Genomic DNA, 26,901 nt, shown 5'->3' with positions numbered 1-26,901 from the left:
TTAAAGGGTAATAAATCAAGTATGTTATAGATGTTGAGGATATTATCATCATACTAAGCGTTTATTGAGAGACTACTAACATTTCCAGCATTATTAACAAATACATAACGAACCACTTCATATATAGCAATATATTACATTCCCCCTTCACATTTGTATTTGTCATTGTTGCTTTTTGTATGTATTTATACATAAAGTACACCTATTTTTCCACCTACTTGTATGTAAATAATGGTTATGCCTCTTTGTTCAGCTTTGTTGTCCATGTTTTTAGCTGTATGTCTGTAAGCCAAATACCAGTACTAATACTGATTTGCTATGTTTACGTACACATGAAAATGCCAACGTGTTAATGTGCACCAGATTATGTGTCTCACCATTTAGTTTAGTGCCCTGTGCTCATGCACTGCTGTACTTTTATTAAATGGTTGTATTTTATTGGATTTTATGCATTCTAGTTTTAACTTTATCTTATTACCAATATTCAGTGGTTCTATTTTCCGTCTTAATGTATGCATCGTCTTTATTTTCATCTTTATTCTTATTTTTACTATTATTACCAAGTAAGTTTTATTCTTCATCTTATGTCACATTAATTTTCTTACCCTGTTTTTATGTTCATTCTGCCTTTTTATGTGAGGCACTAAGCATGTGATTTATTTGGTGCAAAGTCCTATGAGCTGCATTTCTTGCTTGCAAGGTGCTTTAAAAATAGTTTACCTTTATTATTATTATAATTATTATTATTAGTGTTAGCAAGCTAACGTTCAGTAATTAGCCCTAAATACAAAAAACAGCTCAGTATCAGTAGTTTCAAAGGTATTCGTCATAGAAATAGATCTCTCAAGAATATGTGTCATGTACAACCTTGACTGCTCAGTTTTAGGCTGAATTACATTTGATTTTACAGTAATTTGATTTAGATTTCTTTTGAATAATGTTATAGACACAAACGGATAAGGGGCTACATGTTTTTACAACAAGCAAAAATTAAAAGTCAGAAAAATACATTATGTTGTGATGCAGAAACGTGTGTTGTTTTCTTTCTTATCATATAAATCCACTGGTCTAAATAACACACTGCTGTCATAAGATGCTGATACAGGCTGAAACAGATTCACTGAAAGCAAAATCTGACAGGACTGGTAGTTTCAATAGTCCATAATTTATTTCTCCAATAAGTCATGTATGCACATGGTTGTGTGTGGCTAGTATGAAGAGAAAAAAACACAATGAATGAACATACAATGTAAACATTCTCAAATAGATGCTAGACAGAATGAGAGGGTGAAGAGTATGAGATCAGGGAGAATCATCAGACCGAACCTGCACCTCTGAGTGTCTGCAGGCCTCACAAAGTGCTTTGAAATCAGAGTAAAGTCGAGAGCAGCTGGGAGAAGACATGATGGGGAGGACATTTCACTATACAATATGTGCAATGGACTGTGAGCATTCAAATGTGCAGTTTCCGCAAGGTTAGTGCTCGCAAACAAAAAATATCTCTACACGGGAACAACCGCGCTGCTGTATGTATGTAAGCGTTATATTATGAGCACACAACATTCATTAACTGCTGCCTCTGTAGTGTCTGAAGCACACATTGGCTACTAGCTAAAGAGGAGTTAAGTGTTTAATTTCTATTCTTCACATTTCAGGAGGGCAGACTGGATAGATCAGTTTGCATAGGTTTATGATGGCTACAGTGTCCTGTATTATTCGCTGCTGCTGTGTCTGAAGACAGCTTTTCCTTGAAAAATGAAAAAATGACACGGGGCATCGAAGTGGAAACTCTGAGAGCATTCAGAGTTGTGAAGAAAATGTCTATAATCAGGAGTCAGTGTGACACAGCTTTCTCTTTAAACCAGAGGTGTTCGAGCTGTGAGGTGCTGGGACAGACGTAAGCCGCCTCAAAACTCCTGCTCCATATTCAACACATACGTTTGGATTCAGTGTGACTTACACATCCTGGAAATATCTTTATCTCACAAATGAAAATCCTAAAGTCTGCTTAGAAATCATACACTAAAGACACTCTTTATAACTCCAGAGCTTGCCTGAGAAACATCACATTGTTAACTTTTCTTCGATATCAAAATAATCCAGTGATAGTTGTCTGTACATCAAAGGGATGGAAACAGGAGCCGCTAATAGCCAATTTGATATACTTTTAATGGTGCCAATTTGTCAATGTGTAAACAAAAACAGGCTAAAAAACGGGGTTCAAGTTGTAGCCCACAGCTTAATAGCTAACTGACTCCACGGCAACATTATACTTCCTGTTTACAGCCCCCAAATTATGGGATCTGTAGTTCCAAAACTTAGAGAATGATTACGCCCCAAATCAAAGTAATACAAATAATAATAGGATTATCACTGTTTTGACTAAGGCTCAGAAATCCCCATCAACATGGTTCTTATAGAGTCAGAAACCTCCTGCTTATAACATTATGCTCTGTATCCCTTTGCTTTAACGTTTCATATGAATGCATTTACACTATTATACTTAGTGCAGAAAAGGTTTTTATGGCTTTAACTTGTGTAAATAACCATCTTGGTGACCATGCATGCACCACTTATTATACACATCATCTATGTTACAGTGGACAATAATATAATGTACCAACAATGTGTTTACTGTGCCAGTAAACATGGATATAAGCAGCTTTCATCTCTACTGTAAGTCTGTATTCACAGAAAATGACCACACCGGTGACATTTTAGGGATGTTTACAGCTAACTAAAATAGATATCTAATCTGATATTCAAATAGGTTATATATAAAAGTAACAGATGTGTTTAAATAACCCCTGATATTTGAATGCAACTGGACAGAAGTGTGTGGTATGTCTACAGGTAAGATTAATAAAATTGAATATACCCTCTAGAGGTCAGAGCTTTGTGTCCTGCAGCAGCATGGTCTCACACACACACACACACACACACACACAGGTGACTGGTTTAAAACCCTCGACAGGTGAGTAACATACAGGTGGACTATTATTGTCAGAATCATGATTAGGGCATATAAAGATGAAGATGTTTGACGTCAACATTTACAGTTAAGTAAACTCTAAAATTCTCCTCATTATAACATTTCGCCTGTGGACAAGGTTCACAGTCATAATCTGATAAACCGCCTGATAACATTTTGATATCAGCTTTTCATTGATTCGCACAAAGACGCAGTACCAGTGAGCGCCTGGACGTCACAAAGACACAACTCTTAGATGCTGAGAAATAAAGTGAATCCTATCAGAGAGGAGATCTTCACACTGAGCACCTCCTGTGTCAATAAATGTTGGGACAGTCAGTGTAATTCCTGTCAAAGTATCCACCTGTGTACAGCCAATCTTCTGCTCCTGTGTGAGGGTTTGTTCCCAGCTGAAACCATCTGAGGAGACATAAAACATGCAGGGCCTGTTCTTAATTACAGGGTTAAAAGAATATTACATAACACGAGTGATAAACAGTCCTCGGAAGATGCTAACATGATGATCTGACGAAGCTTTTCTGCGTTCAGCGGGGAAAAGTGTGAGAAACAGCCGTGGCACCATGATAAGACACATTCGTTTAAAAGTGGTTCAGGTTTACTCTACCATGAGATTAACATGTTAAGATTTACATTTATGTAATGAGGTGCATGTCTGAGAGGGGCTTCATTTCAATACTTGACACACACCTGGTTGACCACTCCTCTTCATCCTTGGAGCGTTCCCTGCGTGAGGCCCTTTGTTTCTCCTCTAACCGCTCTTTCTCTGCACTTGCTGCGTCTATAAAAACACAAAAAATGAATGGAGAAGCCATTACAGACTCACATGGGGGTCCTATGAAAGCAGTCATAGGTGTCAGAGAACAGTTTTAGTTTCTTTCAGCATGTATAAAAGCCAAAACCTTCATGCTTATGTCAGGTCGCTGTTACCTGTGTCTCCATTTTCCATGGCTCTGATGTCGGGCCTCAGCCGACAGTCTGTTGGTGCCAGTAGTCTCTCCATGCCGGGCTCCAGTTCGTTTAGTGTCATGGCAAAGCTGGTGAAGTTATACATCTAGACAGGAGGAAGAGGTTAGGGAGAACAAAATAGAAAAATATTGGTTATAAAATCAAATGAGCTAATCAAATGAATCATAATCTGGTTTGCTACTCTTGTAAGATGATGCAGTCAAAACTAGAATTACAGCCGTGTGGTTGTTTGCCTCTACCAACTAGTCAAGTTGCAGTTTGCATCCATGTCTGTCCAAAACTTATATAATACATGTGGTAAGGACTTGAATGAAATTAATAAAAATGCATTAAATGTATTTTCTGGTGAAATGGAAGTTATCTCTATATTGACATGTATGATCCCAGTGAATAATGTCCAGTGAGAAATACGCTGTCTTCACTTAGAGACTATTTACAGAAGAGTACAGAGGACTGATAGAGAGCGTCATCACATGGTGCAACAACAGTCATCCTTGAGTCAAAGTGAACGTTTGTGCTGAATTAAAAGAAATTCCTTCAAAGCGTTCTTGAGATGTCATGTTCACCAGAACTGGACGAGCAGACAACCCAAAACCCGTCTGCCTCTGCCTCCACTCCGACAGAGTGAAGGAAGATTAGAAAGATTTACGTTTTAATAAATATACAACAACGCAATGTCTCTCCAGAACCCGTCTTACTCTGCTGGAAAGTGGATAAACCAGTTTTCAGAGAAACCATTTCCTTGCGAGAGAGAAGTAGTTCCAACAAAAACTGCTGACTGAGGTCTGCCAAAGGCTGAATATTAAAATGAATTCCATGTATGCTGGATGTAAAAATTTAGCTTTATGAGGAAGGAAATGCAGTTAACATTGTCAGGCCTCACGAACGTTAAACACAAACAGGAACTTTGTTCACAAGAAAAGTCTACAGGGCAGCTTCAACTGTGTAGCATATCTTCTCTGTGTGTGTGTGTGTGTGTGTGTGTGTGTGTGTGTGTGTGTGTGTGTGTGACTGCGTGCGTGTGAGCAATACTGACCTGTGCTGAGTGAGCAGGCCGCGGCGTTATCCTCCACAGTAAGGCACTTCCTGGTATCACAGTCACAGTCTCTTGAACTTCTGGCATCTCATCTGCTTCCTCACCTTCACAGCTATGTTCCTACACACACACACACACAGATAAATAAAATTATCAGACATGGACTAACCAAGCTAGAGCTTACAGTACGTACAGTACATGTGCAAACAGGTGATTCACAGAACTACAGTTGCCACAAATTCAACACGTCTCTCAAGCAACAATGCATGTCATTGCAAGACATTATGGATTAGTGCTGGCAATGATCTAATCATACACTACACTTTGAACATAACTTGAACTAGACAACAGCAGTAGCACACTACAGATATCAAATACACTTTTACCTTACCTTCTACTAATGCCACTGCATGTTATTGTGAAAGGAAAAGATACCATTTGAGAAACAAATTTAGAGCGGTGGGTAAAAATTCAGATTACTTCACGATGTTAGACAGATAAAACATGTCAGAGACAAACGTGAGAACAGCAGCATTTCATCTCAGTGGAAGATCAGATGTCTGTCGAAGCAGAATCAACAGAAAATCTGAGCATCGCTCACCGGTTTCAGCTTTTTAGAGTCTCCCGCTGTCTTCTTGTCGGACTTCTTGTTGGCTTCGTAAACCTTGGGGTCCACGCTGTACATGCACTCTGTCCACTTTCCATAAATCACTCGCCGCTTCTTCTTACTGGTTTCACAGCAAGACAACAAATTCAGTTCAGAAGAAATTAGGCACAGCCGCTGACTATGAACAGTGCCGCTCTGGTCATGCTCTTACCTTTTGTCTTGGATATGACCTTCTACTTTGTGCAGCTCTTTTCCAAACATGCCGCACGGTTTGAAGTTCAACACGCACTTATCTCCCGTGCTGATGAATTAAACACAAGATCAACATGTCAATCGATAAAAACTGCTTCAACCAGTTTATTTCTTAAAGTTAAGTAATCGTCAGTGTCACTATACCTGTGGTTGACTATCTCCACGGTTCCATATTGCTCAATCCAGAGTTTCCCCAGGATGATGTTGTGCACACAACACATTGGGTTTGTCCATGTGTACGCTTCTTTATGTCTGTAAGAAATCCACCGAATCTTAAAGGAACAGTTCAACGTTTGGGGGTATACCCACATTTGCTTTCTTACTAAGAGGCAGATGAGAAGACTGAGTTTGCCCTCACAAATACTTACTTCAGTAGCTCCAGCGTCATGGTGCCTTTGGGCTCGGCCTCCACACTTTTGCCCCAGAACTTGAGTTTTGGGTAGATGGTACCATGAAACTCGAACTCTTGCTTCAGAGACTGAGCGTGGAAGGCACTGACAGGCGGGTGGTGGCTCACCTGCTCCGAGATCAATCTGTAGCCCTCATCCTCTCTGTAAATACAGTCGAAAACTCACCACATAACTGAATAAAACCATTTTGGTCGATTTATGTCCAACACCAAGAAAAAAAATGTTTTATGCAATTTAAACTTCTATAGGCTTCTCCAATACCTTATGAGCTCATATGTCTCCCCCAGTAAAGGATTAAATGGCTTTCCAGTCCTTTCCCATTGAGATGCTACAGCCGAAACCGCAAACGCAGCAACCACCTGTCACAGAGACATGAAGCGACTCAGAGCAGAGCTGCAATGAAGTTAATCAACTGACAGATGGGGCTGTCACAGGCTTACTGGCAGAAAAATAAATTGTTTGGCAAAAATATTTACAATTCCCTTGTTCGAGCTTCTGAAATGTGATGATTTGTATATTTCCTATGTAATAATAAAAATTAATATCGTTGGGTTTTGAACTGTTTGTTGGACTTTATAGGACATTTTATGCAGCATTTTTCAATGACATTTTAAGGACGAAATGATCAACTAATTGGTAGATTCACTGATAAAGAATTGTTTGTTGCAGCTTTAAATCAGAGTACAATCTGGTACATTTATCTGTCCAGGTGTGTTTAGAACAATGCTCACATGGAAGAAATTCATTTCAAAGAGAAATAAAAATAACCCAAAAAATCTAACAAAAACATAACTTCAGAGTCCTCTGTTATCTCTACCTGCATGCGGTCTATCGAGTCAGACAAACTGCAGGCTTTGTGGATGAGGTGAGTGTGCTCCATATACTCCGAGATTCTCTGGAGGAAGCTCAGTGGCTCGTTAAACACAACTGGCATCGCTATTTTGGACAGCTCCTGTCAGAGCACATGAAAACATCAAAGAACAGTGAAGATGAATGAGCAGGAACACACAGAGGAGAACTTTACAGCAGACCAGATTCAAAGTGTGACGCTGAATACAGAACCTTACTCAAACAACTCGTTTCATAATCACCAAACCTTTATGCAACATCAATGCTCTGCCTTTATAATCTAGGAGTGACAAAACATGTGTTTTCAATTCATTATGCTGATTTTCAGTTAAACTATTTTGGTTCTTTCAGATAGCTGCAAAAAAAACAAAAAACAAACGCAATTTCCAAACCAAATATAACCGGCAGAGCAGAGAAAAGAGCGAAGAGTTCAGTCATGACTAATCTTGCAGCAGTGCGGTGAAAGCCGAAACACTGAAGTATTGGAGTATTGAAAAATAAATATATATTACACGAGACACAGAATCTGACCACAGCTCATTTGTAACAAATTTCATGTTAGATATTGAGATTAAATTTTCTTAATAGCCGCATAGAATATTAGCTTTGCATAACTTCCAGTTCTAGTTTGGTAAGGAAGCAGTTAGGACTCACCATGCCGATGCATTTCTTCAGTATACTCCAAACACTGAAATTGTTTCTCGAGATCATTTCAGCAGGCAGGGTTTTCCTGGTGCACATTTGGACCAAGTTAGATTAAAAAGAAGTGAAATAAGAAAAAACAGTGTATCTGTAACAGCTGGCTCCTATACACAGCATACCACCACAGAACACAATGTACTACATCAAAATCCAGATGTTTTCAAGTTGCAAATTGTTGGTTTTGATTAGCTACACGACCAGTGCTCCACAGAGGAGGTGCTCACTAGCTAACAGCATAAAAATGTGGTCGCACTGGTCGTCTTTGCTTCCACGCGTGCGTGCATGGCATGCGAGATGAAACGCCGAAACCCCTCACAAGACAAATGTGGTCGTGTGGTGACATGCACACCGACATGCATACATACCACACTTCTGCACGACTCACCTGCGCTCCCACACTCCATTCTCGTGTGTGGCGTTGCCATCAGTCACCTGCTTACTGTCAAACACCAGGGCATCTTTAAAACTGACCTCACAGGAATCATCTGACTCCAGCCCTGGTGGAGACAAGAGGAGGGTGAGGGAGGAAAGGGCACCAGAAGCAAACATGTTTCACTAAGTGTGACCTCCGTCAGCCTGCCTCACCTGTCTCAGCGTCGTAAAACTCTTCTTCGCTGTTCATACTGAGCACAGAAAGTAACTTTGCGTTACTCAGAAGTCATGTTTCCACCACCGGCCTGTCCCTGCAGCCCAGCCTCTCTCCAAGCATCACAGATAGCCAAACACAACCTGCAACAGCACGGACTGGTTACACCGAGCAGGGTAGCTTGCTCTGCTCGTTAAAACCAAACATTATTTAGTGCATGCCATGAATAAAAATAACAACTTTCTACTGTAGCTCGCTGTCAGTAGCTCTGTTCCCCAAAGAGCTTTTACTTAGCCGTTAGTTAGCTAGCTAGCCGGCTAACTAGCCGTTAGCATCGCTGCTGCTGTCAAAACGTCGGTTGTAGGGTGGGCAGCAGAGATTAACTACCGTTGTCAACACATACACTGATACGAAGGCTTAAACACAATTTAAATAAATATACCTGTGAATTAAGGTCAAATTAATGCTCTAGTAACGTAAACAATCGAAGAGTACACTGCCTCTGACATAGGGCGGAAGTAGGCGGCAAGGACACCGTGACGGACAGGTCCGACAGCCAATAACATGGCAACCACGAGCGGGCTAGAAATAGAAGTCAAAGAGCAGAACTTTAGCCCAGAAGCTATTTTCAGCACAATAATGAGACATTAAAAAGTCCGCATATGACTTTAATTTAAGATTAGATTGACTCGACTCCGTCAATATTATACTTTTTATACTGTACTTGACTACTATACTTACACCCCCTTAAAACTGACCAAAAAACCACAAAGATCATCCCTGAATTTTCCTGAGACATTTTTGACACCGACTTTCTAATAACCGCACTGTGTACAAATAATAGCAAATAAGTTGTAGCTAATGTTAAAATTTAATGATGAATAATCCCTTTGATTTGTGTTTTTGCATTTGGTAACTATGCAGTAATACATGATCATAACCCATCAATAGATACATGGGTTTCTTACTTCCTAATAAGGCAAACAGTGTTCAAATGTACAATGATGTTTGAATTTTGTGAAAGGGACATTTTTGTTGTCTGATTTTCTCACCCGGTGTGTGTTGTTTAGTTTTTTTCTATGATGGATATCTTGGTGGGAACACAGTGAGCGTTAACAAGTTCCTGTGTTTCCAGTGAGCAGGTGGTGACGAGAAAGAGCCTGAAATAAACAAATAATTTGTCCACAAAATTTATTGTAGCTGCAGAAAACAACGTGATTGTTTAATTAATGAATTACAGTGCTCAAGTCATCCACAAGGTGGCATCTTAGGCCTACCCGATCAGTTACCCCTAAAATTAACTTAGAGATTCACTTGAAAATTAAATTTGAAATCTAATCATCTAAAATCCAACAAGAATCCCATTGGCAGTGATAAATGTGAATATTGAACATATTGAAGTGCAGAGAGCCTACACTTGTGGACTGTTTTGATACGAGCCAAGTAGACTGTTGATATAACCAAACTGCTGGTTGTGTAAATAAATGGTTGAATCCTCAGAGGCTTAAATGGCAAGTTGGCAGATAAATTGATTGTTTGATTTCCGAAGGAGAAAGTGGAAACTGTGAGCAGCAACATGAACATAAGATCAAGTCACCCAGAGTCATGGTAAGACCGGAAACAAGGAGGATTTTTAGAATAAAAGCTTTATTGTCTACTCACCTCGATGAGATGTAATGTGAAAAAGATTGTTGCATAACATATTATAAAGGGAAGTTTTCCAACCGTGTGTTCCACTTATTGATTAAGAAGTTTCTTTATCAAAGCAAAGACGTTTTAGCTGCAGGAGAAAACGTGCGTATAAGAAGAAAATGCAACGCATTTTTGTCAAGGGCCAGTATTTTATTTTGAAATGAACACCGGAAATTACGAACGAGCTGCATTCAGTCACTCTTCGTACTGTCTGTCCTCTTTCTCTGCCTGGACATTGGCAAAGTTTCAGTCTTGAGGATGCGGAGCGGCCAGTCGGATCTCTCCTGTGAGCTGTGAGCTGCGGACTTTACGACTTTTCATTGTACTTATGTAAACGTGATTATCTTGAACGAAAAAAAAAGCTGCACAGTCTACTTATTTTTCCCCTGAAAGAGTCGGGATGAACCGAGACGGAGACAAGAGCGCAAAGACCGCGGTCCGAAGCCAGAAGCAACCAAGGACGCAGCAGCAGGTTTGTGTGCACAAGAAGAAGAAAGATCCGCAGAGTGGCTCCTTCTCTAAAGACTCACAGTCAGGTCAGTGCGACCCTGGGAAGGAGGTGAAATCGGCGGGACAGCAGGGAAAACGACCGGGGAAAGTGTCATCTGGTGCCACCGTGGAGGCTCAAAGGAGCCCCGGCGCGCAGAGGAAGCTGTCCGATGCCAGCAACGCCTCAGAGGACCTGAGCAAAGACTCCGGCTGCCTGTCTGGGAAACTCTCCTCTTCAGACAGCAGCTCGGAAATATCCGATTGCCCCTCGGAGGGCAACAAGCACGACTCTCCGAGCTGCGACAATGATTTAAGCTGGATAGACGGGGCAGCTTATGTGAGTCCAGACAGCGGGGGGGAAGGCGACGGCAAACCGTGCGTAAAGGCAGCGAGAGGGACCTGCGCTCCGCTGCCTGATGCTGCTGGAGGGGGCCTCAGCTTGTTTCACTCCTCGGGCTCGTTTCTGGATCTCATGATGGGAGAAACAACCGAAGATCTTGTCAGGGAGGTGGATGATTTGCGATCAGAGAACGAGTACTTGAAAGTGAGTTTATTTCACTTTTACTTGAATTCAGATCTAATCTAGTTTAGTTTAATTGGTGTAATTTAGTTTGCATGCTATCCGCGTGGCTTTCATTTAAATTTCCACATGTTTGCACGGCGTTTTGTGCGTTGCTTCTTCGTGAGGTCTTTAAGAAGCCCTCAGGCTCTGAACACCAGAGCCGATTTTCTGTAAATGCTCCTGTCAGTCTTCATTAGAGAGAAGTGAGAGGAAGCTCTCAGTCAAGAATCAAAAACCAAGAGCCACTACTGACATCAAGTGTCTGTGGCATCAGCAGCAGCATTTTGCATGTTTTACTGAAATAAAACTGCTAAATGAAAGCAGGTTTGAATAATGAGCACAGTACTGTTGTGAAGGTAATGCCGTCCTTTTTATTGCAATTCAAAAGTAGAAAATGACTCTAAAACTTAAAGCAGTGAGTTGAACATTTCCGTGTTTGTTGCCATTTATTTAATTTGCTATATGTACTGGGAGCCAATGGTGCCTTAAGACTTGCCTTATAAATAGGCCCTGCTATTCACTGGCATTAAAGCATTAAGTTGCATTTTTACTGAGAAGTTTAAAAAGTGCAGACTAAACCAATCAGAGGGCCCAGAGGGAGGGTTTATTCTGTTTTGTAGCATTTAAAGGGAAATCCAGCCATTTAGTGTTGCACTTTCAGAAAGTTGTGGGACTTACAAGAGAGAGATTTTTTTTAAATTCAAAACTGAAGTCATGCTTCTTTCACACGCTGCACCTCCACCATGAACAGCCTTTTTTCTTTCAAAGTTTTTCAATCTCAAACCCAAAATCAGATTACTCAGATGACATCACACTGACATCATCAGGGTGCTTATCTCAGATGCTATAAAGCGCCCTCCAGAGACGCAGAGGACCCCTTTAAGCTTTTGTTTATTTTGTCGAGACACAGTCAACAATAAAATGAAAACTAGCAAAATCCTTCACATTCACAGCAGGTTCTTAGTCAAGATTGAAATAGTAAAAAAAAAAAAGTCACATGGGGAACTCTCACCTTCCAATGTACCTAATCCATCGTTTTAACATTTATGGACAGTTTAAAAAAGGATCAAAACTTACTGCCTACATTACCCACGATGTATACAGTTTGGTTGGACATGTGGGTGTATTTTACTCATAGTGGCCAATGTGACCTCGAGCCTCCAGCAGAGGTGATGAGCGTGCTGCGCGCCGCCACAATTTTAACATTTTAACATCTTGTGGTCTTCAGACCCACTGACGCAGACTCAAGCAACTCAAACATCACTTGGTGTAATTTACCAAACTACATGCAGCTTCCTCTGGAGGCCACAAGAGGCTTTATACGTTTTCACATATGCGTTAGTCCTCACCAACATCTGTAAACAGAATCTGTAAAATCAGTGGAATTCTTCTTCTTCTCACAGGATGCTATCGCTACCTTTACATTTACCCTGTTTTCAATGCCTTTAAGTAACTGGAAGCTGTAATTGCATCCACCATGATTAGAAATGCATATTTTGATGTATCTGGTATTTGAGATCTGTCCCTAATGAACATAAAAAAAAGGAATCAAAGGGATTCTTGAGCCAAACCAGAATCGTTTTAATTAAGGGACCTTCCTATAATAGACAATCTAAGTGTAAAAGTTATGGACTTTTAATGTTACTGTAAAGTGAGCTTGAGGTGCAATAATAATTGTATTTACTTTTCTTATTACTCACAAAATAATGTTTATACCATAAATTGTCATTACATATATATAATATATATAATCAAACATATAATTTGAAGCAGATTAAAGAAATATTCTTCTTCCTGAACAGTTGTACTTCTGTGCTGTTTGTCCCAGGATGAGGTGGAGGAGCTCCGCTGCGAGATGCTGGAAATGCGTGACATGTTCCAGGAGGAGGAGGTGTACCAGCTGCAGGAGCTGCGCCTGCAGCTGGAGCAGGCAAACAAGACCTGTCGCATCCTGCAGTACCGCCTCCGCAAGGCCGAGCGCCGCAGCATCCGGGTGGCTCAGACGGGGCAGGTGGACGGGGAGCTGGTCCGGAGCTTGGAGCACGACATCAAGGTCAGGAGGTCTCTCCCTTTTCATTACACTCACTCTTCCTCCTCCCTCTGCGTGTGTGTGAGATCATGCGGTCTTGTTAAAACTCACTCGCCACCAACACACAGTAAAAGCTCCTTCTCTGGAATTTCGCCTGAATCACCGCTGTTGCAGTTGGTGACATCAAAGTAAGCGTTTTCTGTTAGTCCCGCGATGTTGTTCCTCAGCTCAGCACACTAGCAGCGTTCATGATGTTCATACACACTGAAGGATTGGAATCACATGACAGCAGCCTGAGTCAGGACTGTAAAATACTCCCTGCTGTTTAAAATGTCTTCATCATGCATCCTGTTTATATTTTTGTCATACCAAGATGTAATTATGTGGTGAGTTGTTCTCTATGAGCAGGGAACATAAAAGCACAGTAATCTTTATCAGAATCCTGGCCGCTCAATTGTTAAACGAGACTCTGTGGTGGCAGCCAGACTCTGTTTCTTTGAGCTAGGGTGTGTGTGGCGGTGTTGGATTCCCAACAGCCTCGCTTCAGCCCCTCACCCCCTCACCCGCTCTTATGGCGAATTCCTGTCACAAACATTTCCTTGTAAAATCTCTCAGCTTTACCCAAACCAACTGCTGCAGAGAACAGGCTGCGGTTACAAAATGTTTCATGAGTATAACCAGAGCCAGAAAATTTCCTTTACAGTGTTTTGCCCGATTGGAGCAACATGTAGATTACTGAACTAATGCGAACAGGGTCAGGGTCAGGGAGGCACCTGTGCAAGAGTCTCTGTTTGACGTGACTGTTAAGATTCAAAACAACCACAGAGAGATGCAGAATGACCACAGAGAGATAAAAAGTGACCACAAAGAGACGCAAACCAACCAAAGAGATGAGAAACAACCACAAAGAAACACACAACAACCGCTAAGAGAAGAAACGTGACCACAAGGAGACAAAAACAACCATAGAGAGATGCAGAACGACTACAAAGATACAGAAAGACCACAATGAGACAACTGCAACAGATGAAAAATGATCACAAATAGATGAAAAACAACCACAAATAGATGAAAAAATGACCACAAAGAGATGGGAATTGATCACAGTATACACAAAACAACCAGAAAGAGACACAGAAAGGCCACAAATCGATGCGAAATGGCCACAAAGAGACAGAGAATGACAACAAATGACACAGCCTCATTTATTTGAAGTCATTTTGTGTCTATATAGGAGGGGTGGGGGGCTTTTACATGTCTATGCTCAGGGGCCCATTGTCCCATAATCCATCCATGATTGGAGCCACAATAACCTGCTGCTTGCTCTGCTTACAGGTTGCAAAGAGCGTGTCCCTGCGGCTGTACAACGAGCTGGAGGTGGTGCAGAAGAAGAATTCCCAGTTGGAGTGGGAAAATGAGGCGCTGCGGGAGAAGACACAGGAACTGGAAGTGGCCAGGCAGGTCTTACAGGCCGAGGTGGAGAAAGCCAGAGAGGTGCGACATTAAAGGGGCACATTTTACATTAAACCCCACATTTCAGTCAACGGATTCACCATGTCAGACACAGGAGAGTATTTTTATATGTCTTAAAACATGTTGGAGGGGGTGTTTCATCAATCTTTGTATTGGGTCAAGATATTGAGCTTAAATCTTGACAGAAACATAAGACGTTCATCCCTCCTCTCCATTTCTGTGGCTACACAGCTGCACCCATCCCAGCCAGCTGTCCCCCTCATCCCTCTGTCACCCTGATGTCAGGTGACACATGGCCCTGCTGCAGATCAATGATATGGGTTGGGGGGCTTGGCCAGCAGCTGCCCGGTGCCTGGGAAGGGTGAAGCAGCCTGGTATGCTGAGGCCTGAACTCCAGGCGCAGCTGATATCCTCAGCTGAGCAGAAAAGGGAGAGAGAGATTACAAAAATAGACTCTCTCTCCCGCTTTCTCTCTTTCTGCTTCTATTAAGCTAGGCTAAATCTGGATCAGTGTGTATTATGGCATTCAAAAACTCGGGTGTTTGTGCGCTGACATACTGACCTACAACCATCGCCGCGCACGCTTTTATCACACGGTGGGTACCACACCCTGCGGTGATTGAATTTCCAGTCCACCTTTTATTCTCGCAGCCCCTCCTGCCTCAATGGCTCCCGCGATAACGATCCTGCACTTCAGTGACACGTGTTCGGTTTAATCCAGGATTCGGTGCTTTGGCATGAGCTCAGTCTGGTCCACTCATCGGAGACAGCTGCTAGTCCCTTTGATCCCAACAGGGAAATCCACTTAGATTACCTAATCTAGGAGCACAAAACACAGTCTAGATGGATGTGAAGGAGGGTGAACATTTCAGAGACTCAAACAACAACTGGACGGTCTGTGACCCTGTTTGTGCTGTCAGGTCACAAGGTACCAGCTGCACATACCCGAACAACAACGAAACACACTTTTATTCTGAAATGCAGAACAATTTCTAGCAATTTTCCAGGTAAAAAAACGGCAAAGTTCATCCCTATTATGCATATTACTTCCTTCACATTTATCACAGTAACTCTGTGGTGACCTTGAATTAAAAAGACTGTAGCCCCCTCTTTATGTTTGCCACTTCTAGCCTGTAGAAGATGACTATTATTAACACAGTGACATCCTGTCTAGTGTCAAGGAGCGAGACAATGGTCCCAGACAGAAGCTTACATTCCTCTCATGCTCAGACTTACAACTAAACCCAGTCATGAAGAGCAGGGAAGGACTCTGACCTGAGAAAAGGTTTGGATCGAATCACACTCTGGACGCTTCTGAAAGTAGCACAAGGATGTGATGGACACTTTAAATGATAGTTATGTAAAGGAGCAGTTTGCAATTTTGGGAAATACACTCATTCGCTTTCTTGCCGAAAGTTAGATGAGAAGATTGATACCACTCTCATATCTGTCGGCTAAATATGAAGCTACAGCCAGCAGCCAGTTAGCTTAGCATAAAGACTGGAAACTGAGGGAAACGTGTAGCCTGGCTCTGTCAGTCCACCTGCCATCACCTCTAAAGCTCACTAAAAAGCTCATTATTTGTTGTTTGTTTGAACCATACAAAAAAACAGTTTGTGGTCAATAAGACTCCAGGAAGTCACTCGACCCGACCAACAAATAGCCTGGCACATAACCTGGTACAACCACAAAATGATGGTTTAAACAAACAAAATGTCGCAGGCAGATTCAAATATTGTTTGTATTGCACTCGTGATGAACCTCTTTGCCATGTGTTTCTTCCTCAGAGTACTCTGAAGAAGAAGAGCATCCGATCAACATCCAGCAAGGCTGAGAAGAGGCTCTCTCAACAGATTGAGGTTTGATATGTTTGTAATTCACCTGATTTCAAATGTGGCTTCACTGTTGGTGCTGTCTACTTACTTATCATCCTAGTGAGAATGATAACCATTGTTGCTTGTTTGCCAAAAGGATGACAGTGCCGATCTCAGGTGCCAACTCCACTTTGCCAAAGAGGAATTAGCTCTCATGTGCAAGAAGCTCACCAAGTTGGTATCAGAGAGTGAGGCCATGCGCGAGGAATTGGCCAAATACCGCTCAGCCTACGGTGACTTAGACGTCACCCAATCGCCTGGAGGCAAACAAAACTCCGCCCGCGCCAGGGAGGCAGAGGTCAAAGTTCACCTGAAACTGGTGGAAGAGGAGGCCACGCTCCTGAGCCGGCGCATCGTTGAGCTGGAGGTGGAGAACCGTGGACTGCGAGCGGAAATGAGCGACCTGAGAGAGAAAATGGGAAGAGGGGGAGCGGAAGAGGAGGAGGAAGAGAATCGGGAAGTGTTGGAGGAAAATGCGTCAGCTTCCTCACCGGTGAAGGACAAAGAGGGAGGTTTGAAAAGGGGATGCAAGTACGAGCAGGTACAGGACAAGGAAGCAGAAAAAAAAAGTGAAGTTGAGGCATCTTTGCTTTGCAGCCAATCACAGACTGAGGGGTCGATTGCTGCTTGTCATATAACTCGAGAAGGCCCTGTGGGTGGCGAGTGGGACCCTTCAGACAGTCCTGAGAGTGATAACAACACAAATGCTCACAGAGGTCTCAAAGGAATGATGTCGAAGGACTATGAAACCCTTCTAGCTCTCAGAGATCACTCCTGCATTTTGAGTTCAGCCATCCAACTCCTGACGATGCCACCAAAGAACGGCCACTCCTCGTCTCCTTCGTGTGCTTTGACCTCTCCTACAGAGGTGGACTCGAATGGCAAAGCACAGAAGATAGCCCTACCAGGGCCTTTGAATGAGGCTTTGGAGCTCCTACAAGCCATGCTGCTGGCTTTCATCGGGAGGGTGGAGACGCTTCTAACAGGAGAAGATTTCGGCAAATTCTCCAGTCACAAGGACGGACACGTTTGGGATTCCAGCACTTTCTTGTTTCTCTCTGGAGATGGTGATGTGGATGCTCTAAATAAGCAGGAGTGTGTGGAAGACCTCCGCACCACAGAGGTTAAGGAGAGAGAAAAACAGATGAGAAAAGCAGCTTCCTTCCAATGCGACCTCATCCACAGCTGCAGGGACCCAAAAATGCAACTTTGCCTGCAGATTCTTCAGATCCTCCATCAGTGGTGTGAAGTGAAAGGACCTGACCTGGAGGGAAAAGAGGTAAAATTAAAGCAAATTGCATGTATTTTTTATGGCGACAGTACAATTCTTGGATTTCTAAACGATTCTGCTTTTTTTCTTCAGGGTAAAGACAAAACCATGTCTCTGCTGCGGGGGTTGTTGCAGGACCTCGGCGCAGAGCTTCGGGATGAGAGGATTGAATTCGACAGGGAAGCCAAGTCCACGCAGGGAAAGGCAGCTGAGGTAAGGACGGTGTTTACCCTTCAGGCATGTGCCCCCCCCCGCTGTGTGTGAGGCTGTGTGATACAGCGGGAAGTCCTGCCGATGATCTGTCTCCCTGGCCACACGTCCTCCTGACAGTTCAACGGGCATCATGAAAAGACTCATGCCAGAGTATTTAGGCTAATCTCTTGTAGCGGCTGCAGCCAAACGGGACAGGCATGGTGAAATCTGCTGCATGAAAACACTCGACTGTCCAAATCTGGTGCATGAGTGTAAATTCTTCAAACCTACAGCCCCTGAACTCCACCTGCCTGACCAAATGCAAAAAGGAAAGCCCTGTTTAATGCTAGTAAGTGTAATCTAACATTTGAGTTGTTGCCACTGAAATGCTGGTGTGCCCTTTGCACAGCATGACCCAAGATCTGCTTTGAAGAGCCGGATTTATTTCTTTAATGGTTGTTTTTCCTCCTTATTCCACTGACTAGACTGTAATCCCTCCTCTCCTCAGAGGCACATTTTGCTTGACATGAAAAAACAAGACTAAGAGTCTGCAGCCATGCTAGTAGCTTTGTGAGGCTGTACTAACACAGAGAGCCATGCTTTGAGCTACATGCTAACATACTCACCATGACAGTGCTAGCATACTGATGCCACATATCAGGGTTTCATCCAAATTTATTTCTGATTTTCTAGCTAGCTTTCAGGTCAACAACCAAGGTCCGATACATCCGAGCTGGCCCTTAAAAACATGGATGCGCCACATAAGCGGAAGCTTGTTGTTCAATCCGATTAAAGCCAGATTTAGTGGTTATGGTGTTTTCATATCAATGCACAGTATTTTAACGTTGACACAACTCTGTAAGTTGCACATTGCAAACATAGGAATCATCCCTATTTCTATCATCCATCCCATATGACATGAACATGCACATGCATGTTAGTTTAGGATGTTAGCATGCAAAATACAAAGTACAGCTGAGATTGATGGAAATGTCATTAGCTTAGCAGTTACTTGGTCACAAACCAAAGTGCTGGATACATTGAAAGTGTGACCTGTTAAAAAAATCTGATTATTACAACCCATCCTGAGGGGAACATGAATATCACGGTAATATATCCAATAGTTGTTGAGATATTTTACTCAAAAAAAGACAAATGTTCGACCCATGGTGGCACTATGTAAAAAGTCAGGGGATCATCAAAATATGTTAGGGTGCATTATCCATGAGTACGTGGCAGTCCATCCAATAGTTATTTCAGTCTGGACCACAGTGGATCTACAGGCCGACGCTGAAGGAACATGCAGTTCAGTAACTATTGTTTGGCTAATTGTTTTCTCTCTTTGCTCAGTGTGCCGTCAGTCGTATCTTTCATGATGAGCGACACTCTGAAGCTGACAGGTTGGTGTTTTCTGCCTTCACATCTTGTCCATCGTGTTCCTGAGGTCAAAACTCATGTGTCGCCTGCTGTTTTCACAGGATGTGCAGCTCAAGAAGGGAAAGACTTAAGCGACAGTTTCCTCCGCACGCCTGCACGAGGAAGAACTGGTGCTATCTGAGCCAGGAGGCTGCCCAGCTGGACCAAGAGGACCCCGTTAAGACGTGGGACCATCTAATCATGCCGCTTAGCTTCCCTGATCTTGACTTTGAGCAGATGTCCCTGGAGCGAAGCCACACTGCCCCGGAGAAGTCAGCCTTCCGCATCTACTACAGCCCCCCTTCGGCTCGCAGAGTCCAGCTGGCTCAGCGGAAGCAAAGCCCCGTTGCAGACAGAGAATCTATCGACACAACCTCTCCCTGGTGCACGCCGCCGACCTCCTTCTCCACGCTCTGTCTGGGCTCATCTGCTAACCTGAGCGATGACATGAAGGAGATGACAGCCGGCTGGAGGCAAACGGTTCACACCAGTTCACAGGACAGGAGAGGAAGATCACAGGGGCGGTGGGTGGATGTGGCCTGCTCGGGTACTCAGACCCACCTGAAGCCACAGATGGTGAGTGTTGGTCTGCAGACAGATGGGACACACGGGTCAGTTGGTATGAGAGGCAGTCCCTCCCGAGTCCTGAGCACCTCCCTGGTCTCCGCCCGCTCTCACCACATCTCCACCTCACTAGACAGGGTGCCAGGCAGAGTCGAGAGGTCCAGAGCCTCCACCTCCTCGCCTAAACTGTACCGAAGACACTCTACATCCGGTGCATCCTCTCTCCCTTCATCCACCAGTGTGAGCTCCTCCTCCTCCTCCTCCTCATCTGCATCCGCGTCTAGAGATCGAGCACTGTGGAACCTGAACCACCAAAGCCACACTGGCCTCTCATGGACCCGACAAACCAGCCACAGAGCAGGTGCAGGACAGACCCACAGCTCTCTGAGCAGCACCAAGCCTCCCAGCAAATCTGCAGGCGCCAACCGTTACGGCATGGTCACGGAGTTCCTGCGCAGGGTCAGCGGGCGGGCAGAGAAACCGGTACCGGGGTCGGGGCAGAAGACGAAGAGCGGACTGAAGAACCTGGAACGCGTTCCAGCGAGGCCTCCTGCCGCTCCGCTGCACAGGAACGACAGCGTGACAAGGATCGTCAACCAGAGGTTCATGAAGCAGAGAGAGGAGGCCATTCGGGCCCAGAGAGAGGAGAAGGGGGGCAGCCTGAACCACAGCGTCCGACACAGCCTGAGTCCCGTCAGCACAGAGGTGAGTGTAACCAACAACATGACGTCTACAGCATGTACACTCTGATCTTTATGAAGCTCCGACATCTGTAGAATAACCTGCTGCTGCTTAAAGAGTACGCCATTGATTTAGCATTGCACTCCTAACATCATCACACTCATGAACACTCTGAACAAAAAGGATCAAAACCGATGCAACAGACAATATCGTCTGTTTTATACAATGCATTCTTTTTCCTTCTTAAAACCTGGTGCCTACATTACCCACAATGCAACTCTGCCACAGAAAGAGCAGTGGGAGATTTGGGTGTACTACTAGCATCTATTGAAGCCTCGAGGCCTGACCGCCAAATTGAATCATTTAAAACTGAACTTGAGCACTACTGCCGCAATGACAAGCCAGTTAATGAATTGATAAATTCGTCAATCAACAAAAAATTTATTGACAACAATTTTGAGTTTTTCATGAAGCATATATACTAAATGTTTGTACATTCTGAAATGTGATTGTTTGCTGTTTTCTCTGTTTTGTATCACTGTAAATGAAATATTTTGGGGTACTGGACTGTTGATTGTACAAAACAAACTATTTGAAGACGTCACGTCATGATTTTCTGGACTAAAGAATTACTCAGTTACTCTAAAGTCCTTTATCTGTTCTCACTCTCTGACCAGGATGGAAACTACGACTGCAGCTCCAGCAGCACCTTGACCTTCTGCTTCGCCCGCTCAACTCGCTCCACCCAGAGACAAACGACAAACCAGAGCAAAGTCCAGCGACACCGAGACTCGGCTGCAGTCAACGCGGCTGCAGACTCAGAACTGTGAGCAAACGGGAGGAGAAACAGCAGCCATCCTGATACCTCTGACAGCAGAGAGCAGCCAGAGCCATAGGGAAGGATTTAACATGTAATGGGAGAACTGGGAGAACTGGTAGACTGTGTGTGGGATGTTTAGGAGAGCTTTATAACTCATTGTTTTCTTTTGGTGCAATTCAACGCTCATCTCCTTTTACAGATGATGCTCAGTCTTGATTTCATTTCTACAAACGTCACCATTGCAAATGTTTAATTCATATTTACAATAAAACTTTATGTAATAAGTGATTCTGCTCTTAAATTGTGAACTGCAAATTAATTTTATATTATCTTTATCTTGTTTTGTAGAGAATAACTTCACATTTCATTGAATAAACGTCTAAGATCTGCCCAGCTGTGTTGTGATCTCATATATTTTCATACCTGTCTTTGTTTTACAGTCCCACCCTGAAATCTGTAGATTGTTTTAAGCTGCAGAAACGTGTTTAATCTTCATGAGGGGGCTGCTGGCTGTTACGTCACATGCTCAAAAAAGAAAAAGTAATCGCTAAGTAGTTAATAAGATAAGATTTCCTCGGCTGTTAGGAGCCTGATGCCCTTCCTCTCTCTCTGATTTGTGTGGCTCTTGACTTTCACTGAAAACTGCGGCCAGCACATCAAGGTGTGCCACTCAGCTTTGTAACTTTGTGCCACACCTGGATATTAACTGTTGATTCACAGAGTGAAATGGAAGCTCAGATTTTCTTGGAGCAGGAATACTTTGTCTGCAGTCGGCGGCAGCCGGCCGGCTGTGGTCAAGGACAGAGCGACCGGAGGACTCACACAATGACACGGTGTCATGTTTCTGCTCAGCACATGTGTTCATCCTCTACTGTTACACACAACATACACAAACAATGTGGGTTACGTCCCACAGGAGTGCCTTCAATTCACCATAACCCAGTTTCACATCAGTGAATAAAGAGGCTGGTGCAGTAAAGTTACCTGACAAAGGTGACGAATAATCCCTCTTCATTCACATATCTTTGAACAACAATATCTATCTACAACAAATGGGCAACATCATGATTCCACATCAGCAAGACTTTGTCATTAAAAAAAAACCTTTTTTCTGCTGTGCACGTGTGAGAACATATAGTAAATCTGCAGTTATACTGAAAATGGGTTTGAATCAATGCTTCATTACCTTACCGGGCCCCAGACCACCGGGGCCTCAAATGTCCTGGATACATTGTCAATTGCTTTTAGGTAATTTGATTATTCCCTTTTTTTTCAAAAAAATTTCACCACTAAATACATGAATATACTTAAGGATATTTTTCTTGTTTGGAGCGCTCATTAAAGTCAAATCAGTGTCATATACAGCACATTGCATACATTAGACAGCAGATTAGTAAATACCACTAACTGAAATTCAAGCAAAATATTTCTTATCTTTTTAGTTCAAAATTTATTTTTTATCGTTTGCAGTTGATAAAACTTCATTCACGATCGACTATAGAAGCAATAATACAGTAATAGGAATAGGAATTGCGGAGTAAATATCACAATATTTGCCACTGAATTGTAGTGGAGTAGAAGTACACAGCCGCATAAAGTGGAAAACGCAAGTACTTGTAATGCGTATTTCAGTGCAGTATTTAATAAATCTAAATGTACCTACGCAGTATATGAAGAACCTTGTGAGACGTTGCAGTACTGGATCTCACCTGAGGGGGCGCTAAGCGGCAGCTCTGCTCTCTCGGTTAGCTCTGTTCCTTCTTTACCAACATTTGTTGATGCCAATAACAAACGATGCCGGAACTGCCGCCCTGCTCGCCGGTCTCTGCTCTTTGTCCGCCGGTGAAATTAACGTGAAATCAGAGTTCAGATGGAGTCTGTTTTCTCGAGGTTTGACTCTTATGACTTCGAGGCCGATCAGCGGTTTCAGGACGGACTGAAGAGTTTACACGCGAGCAGCAGCAGCAGGGACGAGACCAAACTGCTGGACGCGAAGCTGTTCTTTTACAACAGGTAAGTGGCACCTGTGCACCGGTGTCTCTCATTTATTAATAGCATATTCATCTGTGAACTGTGAGTAACTGGAAATGAACTTTACACATAGTACCCACAAGTGTTAGAAATGTCTACAAATCCCACAATGATTCCTCTTCTGTTAAATGTTTCAATGTTGTTTAAGTTAGATGTTTGATGATCTGTTAAAATGAAGCAATCTGTGACCCCTCCTCACCTGCTGATGGGAGCTGTGAGCAAGAACAAAGGAAAATTGGGGGACAAGTTAAAAATAAACATAAATTTTCAAACAATTGTGACCTGGATGAATGAGAATATTCACAGGCATCTTCAAACAATTGTCTTTCCTTTTATTCTCTCTTATGCCTTTAATCATCTTATGAGGCCCCAGATTTATCATTTGTGCTAATAGAATGACTGCAGCATACTGAAATAAATGTAGACAGCTGTAGCATGTGCACTGTACTACAAATCTTGTATACAATACAAATAAAAAGATAGGGGAGTGTTGAATTTTATGTGTGTATGCAGACATGAATATGTGCAAACACACATGAAGATTTGTGACCTTTTGCTCTAATTATAAAAGTAGAAAAAGCTTCACAGGTTGTTTTTGCTGTTGTCACAATCAGAGCTGCAACGATTAGTCGATTAACTGAATTGTCGATGAAAAGAAAAGTAATCAGCAACTATCTTCATAATCACTTAATTGTTTCAGTGATTTTCAACGTCTTAAATGAAAGGATTTGCTGTGTTTCTTTGTCATTTGTAATTGGAAATGAACCAATAGATGTCAACATTGTTGAAGTTGTGATGAGCGTTTTTCACAATTTTTTTTTTACATTTTACAGACAAATTGATGAATCATAAAAATAATCAGTAAATTAATAAAGAAAGCACATATTAGTTGCAGCCCCAGTCACAGCTGAATGTAGCTTTATGTGGCAGCGTCCCATTTTTATATATGCATATACACTGGTGGAAATAAGGTAGATTTACTCAAGTTCTGATTTTAAATACAGTTTTGAGGAAAATACTGTCCTTTCTACTCCACTGCATTTAACAGCTCAGTAGTTACTATTACTTTTGCAGATTAAGATCGTACATGCAATATATCAACCACATGATGCATTGCTGCAGATTAATCTAATAGCATATATAGCTCAGACCACGAGCTACAACATTAAAATGCTGCTTATATGTTAATGCATCAACTTTAAGTTTGTTTTGCTCTAATACGTCTGCATTTTAACTTAAGTAATATTTTGAATGAGGAAATTGTACATGAAGTATTTTTACACTCAAGTATTACTGTTTTTACTTAATTAAATGATACAAATACATGTTTAACTGCTTAGTATAAAGAAGCACATTCATGACTCTGTCTCGGTTTGTATGATAATTATGATAATTTCTCCATCATGACTTTTTTTTTTAATATTCTTTTAACCTAATGACATCACAGAAAATATATCCTTGTCTGTCTGTCCACTTAAAGCCACAACTTTATTAAAACTGCCATCATTCCTCCCGTCTGTCGTCACCAGGTTTGTGGAGCCCATAGACCGGAGCAGCTACAAACAGTGGAGCTCTGCTTCTCCTCACACGACGCAGATGGACCAGAGAACACTTTCAGATGCAGATATCAGTACCAGCCAGACAGCAGAAACCTCTACAGAGACAGAGGCCACGCAGCTCTCCTTTGCGGAGGTGATGCGACTGGTTCAGGAGGGTAAGGAGGTGCCCGGGGTGACAAAACTGGACATAAAACCGAGCAACCAAAGTCCCACTCCTCCTCAGATGGAAAGGATGCTGAAACCCTGGGAAATATCATCTGTTTCCAAGTGACCTTTCACTCTTTATAGCACTGAACTTGAAAATAATTTTTTATTAAAGAAAGATTTCAAATATGTGACATGTTGTTATATTATAACTGGGAATGAAGTTTGAAAGGCAAAGCAGGAACAAGAGCTGAAACCTGTTCAGGCAGGTTAGAAACAAAGGTCCGGTCTCTGAAATGCTCAGTATCAATATCAGCCTGCACTATTTTAGCGACGCCGTGTGGAATCACCTCGACAGATCTTCATGGAAACAACTGTTTGATATGTAGTTTTATTTTTTGCTTTTATGTACCCAGAACTCCTCTGAAAGCTGCACCGATGTTGGGTGGATTAGAGTTAGAGTACCCTTTATTTATCCTAAAGCTATTGTTCAAGCCATCCATCACTAACAGCTACAGCTGTGACAGGATGTAGGTCCAAAGGAGCCTGATGGGCTCAACATTAAGCCAGATTCTCTCCCAGCGTGTCTCAAATGATTTTAAAGAGCAATGTTGACATCTTGTGGTGGAATAGAGCTGCTTTCAGGTGTCACCGGCTCCAGGTGTGCTGTGTCATAATTTCTTATGTACATCAAGTTGGAGTAAACTATATGAACACGATTTCTTTTAAAAAGGGTCCTGGGAACTGTTTTTAATTTTTGAGTGCTTTATTAGTCATGGCAGAGCAATAAAACAAGTCAAAAGTAGAAGCTTCGGCTCAGGAAATGGCATTTTTTTAGCTAAATAAGTCAGGACCAGGACAGAGGATGAAAAAATGCCTTCTTCTTCCTCTGTGTGTCCTGACAAGCCATTTGTTGTCTTCAAATAAGAAAAAGGGCTACACATCACACTAATATTTTTCTACATAGTTTTATCTTTCCATTAAAAACAACACAGTTAACCAGTCAATACACAGCAAACACAGGCTACAAGAAAAATAAATTTTTAGCTGGTGCCAATTTAGGCCAGCAGTAAAAAAAACAAACAAAAAGCAAAGTTAGCACCATTAGCGTAGCACCACCAGTAATCAAAAGTCCCAAACAATCAGTCAATGAGGTAAAAGTGTCGATCACTTCAGGACAGTCTGACTTCACTGTACTCCTGTCCATCATGCACCACATTAAATCTAACTGATCCAAACTGAAGGCAGCACCATTATCTTAATGTCGTCTGTCTGAACAATAAAAACACAGGTGTGCATAAAATGGGGACACCTGAACAGTACTGAGGATGTTTCAAGACAAAACCATTTAGAAGAAGCACCGATGATAACAGATGTTACACTCGAGCAAACTGATCGTCGTGTCTCACTGAGATTTAAAGGACCATGTACACTATAGGCTGCATATACATGAAGGCATTACTGCTGACCATTTTTAACAAATGTTGCAAATAATGATCCCTGTCATTACTGATTAATGTGCTCATTATTTTCTTGATTAATCGATGAACTGTTTGGATCAGAAAAGAGTGAAAAATGTCCATCAGAATGTTTCTGGAGCACACGGCAATATCGTTTTGTTCAACCAATAATAAATTAATTGTTTGGTTCATGAAATGTTAAAAAAAACACTGAAAATTGCCAATCACAACCAGACCACTGCTTT

The 26,901-nt window shown here is 42.4% G+C and overlaps 2 protein-coding genes across 2 annotated transcripts; one reads left to right on the top strand and one right to left on the bottom strand.

Annotated features, from left to right (window-relative positions):
• Positions 1 to 1,146: 1,146 nt before the first annotated feature.
• On the bottom strand, positions 1,147 to 8,935 carry LOC121612558 (oxysterol-binding protein-related protein 2-like). The gene is made up of 14 exons (XM_041945518.1): positions 8,843 to 8,935; positions 8,400 to 8,543; positions 8,200 to 8,311; positions 7,767 to 7,842; positions 7,081 to 7,215; positions 6,525 to 6,622; positions 6,222 to 6,404; positions 5,998 to 6,105; positions 5,813 to 5,902; positions 5,596 to 5,722; positions 4,995 to 5,114; positions 3,920 to 4,043; positions 3,680 to 3,770; positions 1,147 to 3,391 (listed from the first exon to the last, which is right to left on the bottom strand). The coding sequence occupies exons 2-14, from the start codon at positions 8,434 to 8,436 to the stop codon at positions 3,289 to 3,291; spliced, it is 1,404 nt and encodes a 467-aa protein (XP_041801452.1). The 5' UTR covers positions 8,437 to 8,543; positions 8,843 to 8,935; the 3' UTR covers positions 1,147 to 3,288.
• A 1,568-nt stretch (positions 8,936 to 10,503) lies between these two features.
• On the top strand, positions 10,504 to 21,763 carry LOC121612206 (protein SOGA1-like). The gene is made up of 9 exons (XM_041944916.1): positions 10,504 to 11,125; positions 12,972 to 13,196; positions 14,508 to 14,666; positions 16,433 to 16,504; positions 16,617 to 17,798; positions 17,883 to 18,002; positions 19,332 to 19,381; positions 19,460 to 20,666; positions 21,320 to 21,763. Exons 1-9 carry the CDS (start codon positions 11,054 to 11,056, stop codon positions 21,470 to 21,472), a joined length of 3,240 nt encoding a protein of 1,079 aa, XP_041800850.1. The 5' UTR covers positions 10,504 to 11,053; the 3' UTR covers positions 21,473 to 21,763.
• The last annotated feature ends 5,138 nt before the right edge of the window (positions 21,764 to 26,901 follow it).

The sequence above is a fragment of the Chelmon rostratus genome, chromosome 10 (genome assembly GCF_017976325.1).
Source record: "Chelmon rostratus isolate fCheRos1 chromosome 10, fCheRos1.pri, whole genome shotgun sequence".
NCBI lineage: Eukaryota > Metazoa > Chordata > Actinopteri > Chaetodontiformes > Chaetodontidae > Chelmon > Chelmon rostratus.
The sequence above is the reverse complement of the archived record's forward strand: the minus strand, read 5'-3'. Positions and strand labels throughout refer to the sequence as shown.